This window comes from Chrysochloris asiatica, unplaced genomic scaffold (genome assembly GCF_000296735.1).
Source record: "Chrysochloris asiatica unplaced genomic scaffold, ChrAsi1.0 scaffold00312, whole genome shotgun sequence".
Taxonomy (NCBI): Eukaryota; Metazoa; Chordata; class Mammalia; order Afrosoricida; family Chrysochloridae; genus Chrysochloris; species Chrysochloris asiatica.
The window spans coordinates 2,611,065-2,620,177 of NW_006408830.1; the positions used below are offsets into that span (position 1 = coordinate 2,611,065).

The 9,113-nt window shown below is 53.9% G+C and overlaps 2 protein-coding genes across 2 annotated transcripts; one reads left to right on the forward strand and one right to left on the reverse strand.

Annotated features, from left to right (window-relative positions):
* Positions 1-385: 385 nt before the first annotated feature.
* SWSAP1 (SWIM-type zinc finger 7 associated protein 1) lies at positions 386-2,377 on the forward strand. The gene is made up of 2 exons (XM_006875169.1): positions 386-634; positions 1,874-2,377. Exons 1-2 carry the CDS (start codon positions 386-388, stop codon positions 2,375-2,377), a joined length of 753 nt encoding a protein of 250 aa, XP_006875231.1.
* Positions 2,378-4,218: 1,841 nt separating this feature from the next.
* On the reverse strand, positions 4,219-8,858 carry EPOR (erythropoietin receptor). Its single transcript, XM_006875136.1, has 8 exons — positions 8,744-8,858; positions 7,817-7,952; positions 7,202-7,380; positions 6,965-7,122; positions 6,400-6,553; positions 6,231-6,318; positions 4,914-5,001; positions 4,219-4,830 (listed from the first exon to the last, which is right to left on the reverse strand). The coding sequence occupies exons 1-8, from the start codon at positions 8,856-8,858 to the stop codon at positions 4,219-4,221; spliced, it is 1,530 nt and encodes a 509-aa protein (XP_006875198.1).
* Between the last annotated feature and the right edge of the window lie 255 nt (positions 8,859-9,113).

The window sequence follows — 9,113 nt, forward strand, 5'->3', positions numbered from 1 at the left end:
CTGTCCTCATCACAATATTTCTCTTTGATAGTATAAAATCCATTTTACAGGTGAACAAACAGAGGCTAGGATACTTCAGGAAATGTCTGTGAGTTGGATTTGCTCCCAACAACTCTGAATCCTTCTGTGTGTGTGACCAATTGATTAGCTCATAATTGTATCCTTGCTTTTTCCTCAGCATCTGATCTCTCCTAAATGACGCCATTCCGCTTCCCTCTCACTAGCTTATTTGCCCTTGGAAAACGGGATAGGCAAAGGCTGATCTAATTTGATGGGCAGCCGAACAGACCAACGGAGACGCCAAATGTGCTGTAACCAATGAGGCCTCGGCCTAGGCAGGATTAAGCCAGGAACGGGCGGACGATTGGACAAAAGCACGTTACGAATGGCGGAGACACTGAGGCGAGTGCTAAACGCGGGTAGCGCGGCTCGGCTAGGGGAAGAGAACGCAGCCGAGGCCGGGCCACCTCTGCTGCTGCTCGGCGGCCCAGGTTCCGGGAAGACAGCATTGCTGTTCGCGGCTGCCTTGGAGGTGGCGGGGGAGGGCCGAGGCCCCGTCCTCTTCCTAGCCCGGAAACCTCTACAAAGACTGCCCCTTCGGACAGGAGCTGCGTTCGACCCCCTGCGTCTCCAGGTAATGTGGGGCGGGACCAGAGGCTGGCCAATGGAAGGGTGGTTCGAGGATTGAATAACAGATAGCCAGACCAATGGCGATTACGGAGGTCGGTGAGTTTGCGCATTCGTGTTTGGACGGAGTGAGGAATGAGAAAGCGGCGGGAACAGGTGGAGCCCAGTTGAGATTGAGTGAGAAACCCTTCAATGTTAGCGAGAGGCGGTGCCAAGGGGTGGGACTAAACTGGGGTGGAGTCTAGATGAGAGGTGGTTCCAATGGAAGTGGAAGCAAAAATGGGGCAAGACTAGGGGGCGCTTGTTATTGTTGTTGTCAGGTGCCATCGAGTCGGAACCGACTCATAGCGACCCCATGCACAGCAGAACGAAACAATGTCCGATCCTGGGCCAACCTCACTACCGCTGCCACACTTGACGCCATCAATGATGCCACCTGGCCAATCCATCTCGTTGGGGGTCTTCCTCTTTTTCTCCGACCCTCCATCTTACCCAGCATGGCATCCTTCTCTAGCGACTGTTTTCCTCCGGACAATATGTCCAAAGTATGAGAGACGAAGTTTAGCCATCTTGGCCTCCAAGGAGCACTCTGGTTGCACTTCTTCCAAAAGAGATCTATTGGTTCTTTTGGCAGTCCATGGCACTTTCAGTATTCTCCTCCAACACCACAACTCAAAGGCATCAGTTCTTCTACGGTCTTCCTTATTCACTGTCCAGCTTACGCATCCATATGAGGTTATTGAAAATACCATGGCTTGGGTCAGGCGCACCTTAGTCCTAGCTAGGGGCAGATTTTCAGTGGTAAATTTCCCCTAGAGATTTAGCTAAAGACATGCCTTGCTCTCAATTGTTAGCTGGTAGCAATGAATATGGAAAAAGGAGCAAACAGAAGATGATATATTGTTGTTAAATACCGTGGAGTCGGTTCCGACTCATAGTGACCCTGCACAGGGTTTCTGAGGCTGTAACTTTTTAAGGGAGCAGAAAGCCTCATCTTGCTCCCGCGGAAGGGCTGGTAGTTTCCAACTGCCGACCTTGAGGTTAGCAGCCCGATTCGTAACCACTACGCTACCAGAGCTCCTTAGAAGATGATATATAGCTATGTTAAATGCCTCACCCAGGAACAAGTTATCTGGGTATAGGCAGTGAGAAGCCCATCCTGGCAAGTATGCAAACAAATAGGGCTGTCATAATTGGGATCCTGTCTCTCTGGTGCTGAATCTGCCTTTTCTTTAACTTCCTCTAGAAGATCCGCTTCCAGTACCCACCTTCAACCCGGGAGCTTCTCCGGTACCTGTGCTCTGTCCATGAGGCCCAGGGGCCAGCCCCCGCCCTCCTGCTGCTAGATTGCTTGGAGGAGTATGTATCAGAATACCAGGGCCCCCATGAAGCTGCTTACCTGGCTGCCTTGCTTCTGGACACGGCCGCCTACTTCAGCCACAGGGCTGTGTCTGGTGGGGGCTGTGGGCTCGTGGTATCCCTCCAGATCCAAGAAGAAACAGACAGTGGGAACACCCTTCAGCTGACGCTGTTTCAACGGTATTTCACTGCTTGCTGTTGGCTGCGGCCAGTTGCCACTGGTCCAGGACAACGCTGCCTCCGAGCCTGTCTGGAGTCAGGCAGACAGGGCCCCAGGACAGAATGGTTGGTGGCTTTCCAGCCAGATGGAGAGATGACAATCAGTCCATTACTCACTGAGGTGGGTGACCCCAACTCAGACAAGGACACAAGCTCTGGAGTCCAGCCTTGAGCTGTGGTGTACAACCACCTCTTTGCCTCAGTTTCTCATTTATAAGATGGGGGTTGGGATACTTATCTCAGGGATGTGCTGTATATATTTGAAGACCTAAAGAATGTAAAGTGTTTTCTCTTTTTTAAAAAGTATTATCTTGTGCAGATTATGCCCAGTTCCATATAGTGTTTAGATTTAAACTTTATAAAAAGTTTCATACTAAATATAATCTGAAACTTTCTTCTTTTCCTGCACAGAATCATTAGTGAGATCCAACCACATTTTAAAATTTCATTCACTGCTATGAACATTCTTGCACGTGTCCTGGTGCATGTGTGTGTTTTTAAGGTATAGGTGGAATTGTTGGAGCAAAAAATAGTGTATGTTTAGCTTTCCTTAAAACCAAACTCACTGCCATTGAGTTGATTCTGATGCATAGCCCGATGGGAGCAGGAAGCCTCATATCTTTCCCAGAGTGACTAGTGGGTTTGAACTGCTGACCTTGCAGTTAGCAGTCCAGTGTTTATCCTATGGCACCACCAGCTTTCCTGGGTTACACTAACTGTTTTCAAAGTGGTTAAACCAGAACTTCCCTGAGCCACATCCTTACCCACATTTGGTCTTACCAGAATGTTTTCAGAAGAATAAGACCCAGTGAATTATTATTGTTACTATTTGTGGCAAAGGCTAAACCCAAACTCACTGTCATCAAATCGATTTCCACCCATAGCTGCCCTGTGTTGTTGTGAAGGGCTGTCGAGTCTGTTCTGACCCATAGTGACCCTGTATAGGGTTTTTGAGGAGCAGCTGGTGAGCTTGAACCACCAACCTTGCAGTTCAAATGGCTTTGCAGTCTGGCGCATTAGCCCACAGCACCACACAAGAGAAAAATTGCTCCATGGGAAATGTATTTCCTAGATTATAAATATTTACAGGAACAGACAGCCTCATCTTTCTCCCAAAGAGTGGCTGATCGGTTTTAACTTGACCTTGCCACTAGCAGTCCAGTGCTTATCCCACTGTACCACCAGGACTCCTTAAAGACTTGCTTATTGTTAAGTGCCATTGAGTTGGTTCTAAATCATAGCTACTCTGTATAGGGTTTACTCTGTATAGGGTTTACCATTCAGACTGGTGGACTTGAACCACAGACCTTTTGGTTCAAACCTACCTTGTGGTCCAGTGTGTATCCTACAGGACCACACCAGGACTCCAACTCACTAAAAATCTTTTCTGAATCAGGGCACACAACTGGACTACATTTCCCAGCTTCCCATGTGTCTAGCTGGCATCATGTGACTTTGTTTAAAGGAATGTGAAAAGAGATAGACCACTTCCAGGCCAGCTCCTTAAAATGGCCCATGGAATCTTCTGAAGCATTTCCTGACATGCCTGAAAGGATGCAGAGGACCCATCTAAAGACCCAAAGAGATCCAACCACAGAAGTGCCCAGGCCTCTGACTCCACCCCGGGATGGCAGCCCACCTGTCTGAATGGACAGATGAGAGAAACTACTTAGTGTACAAAGCCACTGAGATTTGAAGTTGTTTGTTAGGACAGCTTGTATAATTTTTAGTGACAAATTCATTTTATTATGATTGTTCTTCAGGCAGCCAGGAACAGAATTTCAGACTAAATTTAGGACTTTTATTGGGGCCTGAGCCCAGAGAAGGATGGATGTTTGGAAAAGGCATGATAGAAAAGATATATATACTTCTAAAATTACTGGTCAACTCTGACTTCCTGAGCCAGAGCAGAAAGATGCTGTCAGCAAGGTTCCCAGCACTGAGGATGTCCCCGGACAAGTCTTGGCTCTGGACTGGCACTTGGGTGCTGAGCCACCCCAAGTAGCTGTGATCCTAGGAGCAGGCCACATAGCTGGGGGGTGGAGGGTCAGGGGCTGGGACAAGGCTGTTCTCATAAGGGTTAGAGTAGGGGCCATTGGATGAACCCCCTGGGGTTCCCTGGGAGCCTCCAGAGCTGTAGTCAGTTGAGATGCCTGAGTCAGACACCACAAGGTAGAGGTACTTAAGGTGGGGTGGGGTGGGAGGCAATCTAAGGGGTACAGCCCGTGGGTGTAAGACCTGGGAGCTGGGATCCAGGATGGTGTACTCAAAGCTAGCCGCTGAGGCCCCCTCTGGCCTAGCATTTAGGATGGAGGCAGATGAGCAGGAGGAAACTTCTGAACCCTCGTCCATGGCTGCTGTGTCCACACTGCCACCAGGCCCTGAGAGGTCTTCACTGGGCAGGCTCTGGGGCCGTAACCACTTATCCAGTACCAGGTATGTGGCCCGGGCCTGCTCACTGCCCACTGGTTCCAGAAGGGGCCCCTCATCTTCTGCACCTGGTTCCACTGCCTGTGTTACCCCCCAGCAGCGTTCCGAGAGGACTTCCAGGGGGGCGGGCGGATCCTCCACCAATGGGGTACAGGGGCTCCACCATAGGCAGTCGTCATTCTGGTATAGCCAAAGCTGTAGGAACAGCACCCGTCTACTCAGAGGCCTGCAGTTTAGCCAAAAGCCTCAAGCCCTGAAAAGACACCTGAGCCACCTACCTGGAAGTTACCCTTGTGAGTAGTGAAGAGGCCTTCAAACTCGCTCTCAGGGCTTGGGATACCTGGCCAGATTTTCTGCTTCAGAGCCCTGGGGAAGCCAAGTAAAATGGGGTATATAGCACAAGTCATTGGACACGCACTAGTAGCCCCTCAGTGCCCAGTCACAGGGACCCTGGTAATCAGGATGGGGGCAGAGGGATACTCTGAGGCTTGGGGAGACCTGAATGGGAACAAGGGCTTTGGCTAGAATATCAGAAGAACTCTGTAGAAGGGTGGCTGGAGCAGGGTTTTGAAGGATGCATAGGAGTTCAATATATGAGGGTGCTTCAAAAAGTTCATGGAAAAATAGAGTGAAAATATAATGGATTTCCCCCCCACCCACCCCCACACACATTTTTGAAACTCCCTAATAAACTGACACATACTCCCTCTAAACCTAGCTCAGGCATTGTTTAGAGATTCATTTAGTTACTACCCTCGTCAGTCCTTTCCATGGTTCCCCAAAACATTCCAGATAAAATCTAAACTCCTTCCCATAGCCCTGCAAAAGGCCCTGATGATCTGACCACTGTCCCTTCCCTCACATGATCCTTCACCCCACACTCATGCACTTGACTCCAACCACATGGCTCTTTATAGCTGCTTTGATGTTACAAGTTCATCCCTGGGATGTCACTCCTCCCAGAGACCTCCCCTTACTACCGTAATCCCCTGCCCCTCCTTGGTTCTGTTTGTCATCTGTCTCTTGACTACATAATGAAATCCACAAGATTAAGGCATTTGCCAACGAAGAAAATGAACAGTTGTCCATTGAAAGACAACTAGGAGATTGCTTGGTAGACAAGACAGGAAGGATATTCCAGGCAAAAGGATCAGCATTTGCTCAATCAAGCTGGTGTGAGACCACTTGGTGTGGTTTTGGAGTTACATATGTCTTAGAATGGATCATAAAACATATCAAAGGCCTGCCTCACTGGGGAGCTTGGCAACAGGTGAGGTGGCACCCAGGAGCTTAAATCTTTCCATGTCCTTCTGGTAGAGTTTACAAGAGTTAATGACACTGGAAAATAGAACCAGCAAAGAAATTCAGGAAGGGGCGGCAACTGAGATAGAAGGAAAACTAAAGGATGTCACCCAAGAGCAGATAATTTTAACTACATTTGGGTCTGGTTTGGCTTGGGCGCCTCTCTGAGCCTTGACTTCAACAGCGAAAGGTGTTCCGGGGCCCCATCTCAGGCTGCCCTGAGATGCTGACCTGCGAGAGTTAAAGAGCCAAAGGGATAGCTGGTATGGAGGAGTACCCGAATGGGGGCTCACCGGCGGTGGGAGAGCAAGGCTAGCATGGCCAGCAGCAGCAGGATGAGGACCAGGATGAGGGAGAGCGTCAGGATGAGGGGATCCAGGTCTGAGGGCAGAGAAGAGGTCAGGGCGGTGGGCTTACCTGGTCCTCAGCCCTGGTCTCCCACACCCCCGATGTGAGCCTCACCGCTAGCCGTTCGCAGCGAGACGGACTCCGACCAGGCGCTCCAGAAGCCGCCAAAGCTCGGCTCTGCCATCCGGGCGCGTACAGCAAAGCTGTAACGAGTCTGACCTCGCAGGTTGCTCAGCATGCACTCCGTGCGGCCTTGCAGTATCTCCACCTGGGGAAAGGAGCCCGAGTGAGAGGCGGGCCCGTGGGGCGGGGCCATCAGATGGGGCACCTGAGGGAGGGCCCTGGTTGGACAGAATGAATCTGGGGGAGAAGTGGGCAGATTCCAAACAGTACAGAGGAGCCAATGTGAGCAGAGGGCGGTACCTGGGCTGCTCGAAGGCTGGCTAGCTTGTACTGGGGTCCGGACCCTAAATGACTTTGGGATTGGCACTAGGCGAAAAATGGGGTTGAGGGCCGAGAGGACTCAGACGGGGGTTGGGAGGCAATGGGAAAGGAAGCACGACAGTGGGACGTGAGGGCGTCTTGGACGTCAGAACCATGGAATGTAGAGCGTCAGGGACGAGACTTGGAAGGCCAAGGTGATTCCGGTATGGAAGGGATATTGCTGAGCGGGCCTCACCCTCTGAGCGCCCCCCGGGCCGCTGCCAGCCGAGACGTCTACCTCGTAGCGGATGTGGCTTGTCATGGGCGCCCCCGGTGGGGGAAGCCAGCGTAGCACCACGTGGCCGCCCTCCTCCGCCTGCTGCGCCCGCAGACCTGCTGGAGGGTCCAGGAACACTGCGGGAGAGAATGGTTAGGTGGGCGGGGACTGAGACGCCCCTCCCGTGACCATCACCGACACTCCCAGCGCACGTACCCACTTCGTTGACTTGGATGATGCGGTGGTAGCGCAGAGTGTCTGAGGAGGCTGCGGTGACCCGCAGCTCTAGGGGCACGAAGCTCGAAGTGTCGGCAGTCGGTAGCGAGCACCAGAAGCGCATCGCGCCGCTGACCGTGAGCGCCTGGCGCAGACGGCACACCTTCCATGGCTCACCCCTGTTCGCCGAGCGACGCAGGAGGAAAGCGAGCAAGTTAGGGAGGCGGAATTGCCTGGATCGTGGGGCATTTCGGGTACTACCACCGGAGGCGTCTCAGCGCCCGGAGTGAGGGACGTGTCAGCCCTGATGAGGATGAGAGATCATCTCAGCGCCACGGGACACGGGATCCCTGACAGTGGTCTCTAGATCAACGAAACGAGACCTCATTCCAACTGCTCCCAAAAGAAGCGGTCACGCGTGGCGTGAGTGACTCCTTAATGTGGAGGGTCTTGTCCCAGCCCGGATGTTTGGGGTCGCATTCCAACGGTAATTGCAGGAGTGTCCCAGCCCCGTGAACTCCACCACTAAGTGAAGTGCTGTCCGGCCCCCGGCTGTGACCTCCATCCGGGACTGCTGCCCACCCCGCCTGCCCCCTCCACCCATAAGGGACTCACTCAAGTTGGTAGGCGAAACTGTAGTTGTCTGGACCCACCCCGACACTTGCCGCTTCCTCCCAGAAACACACCAAATCCTCCAACCTTTCTGTGAAGCACAGCAGCTCTTCGGCCCCGCGGGCCCCCAGCAGGGCCACTAGGGGGGTGACATGGGGAGGGGATCAGGGAAGCCGAGCTACAGCCCCCTCCCCTCCCGCCGTCTGTCCAGGCCGATAAGAATAAGCCCCGCCCCCCGCGGGGGGCCCTCGCGGGTTGTGGAGAGGGGTGTCCCCCACTTCTCAAGCGCAGGCTGCCGGCCTTGCTGTCTCCGCACACACAACCGCCCTCTCAAGGCTGGCGGAGCAAAGTGTAGTTAAAGGCCTCGGCCTCCCGCAGCCAACCCTGCCCCGCCCAGGACGTGCGCGTGCTGGTGGGTGTGTGTGGAGGAGGCGGGGCCCCCTATCGGCCCCCGCAGGCTCCCGGCGGCCTGATAGCGCCAACCGTGCCCCCCGCCCCCTTCCTCGGACCGGCGGGGGCAAGGGATCTGGCGCCAGACGCAAGTGTGTTTACAGTCGCCCGCCTGCGGCCCGACCCTACAGACTCCGGGGGGGCTTTATCCTCTTTCTCCCTCTGAGACAGTTTGGTCCTGGACCCTCGGGGACTCAAGACTGCCTGTTGTAAACCCAACACCACGCCTGCCCCTTTAGGGTATATCTTGCCGGAGACTCCCAGAAAGGATAAAATTAGGGATTCTTAAGTCCTCTCTATCGCCCCCTCCAGGACCCAGTCTAGGGACTGAGACCCGGTGTGCCCCTTCAGGACCCGGTGTGGGACTGCGAATCCAGCATGCCCCACTAGGAGCCACCCTGGGAGTTCTGACACCAGCTTCCCCCCACCCCCCCGCCCCGAGGACCCAGTGTGGGGATCCACACACAGCTCCATCCTTACCTTTATGCTCAAACTTGGAGTCTGAGAAATGGGATAGGGGGGCCCAGGTGGCTCCAGCGAGCAGGAGACAGAGAGAGCCAACTCCGGGCCAGAGGGGTGTCCAAAGGGGATCCATGGAGCAGGCCCCACTACGGGGGTCCAGGGCTCCAGCCCCCACCCCGTCTCCACCCTGGTACAGTCCACAGCTGGGTCAACAGCTTCCTCCTCCGGACACAGCTGACCAGGCCCTTCCCAGCCCAGGGCCTCCAAGTGGCAGCTCCCCCGAGGGGGCGGGCCAGCGCACAGCCTAGACGAGATAAGCAAAAGACTGCGGCTCCGCCCCGCTGGGCAGGAGGGAACAGGGGCCCTCTTTGGCCAAGTGGCAGCTAGC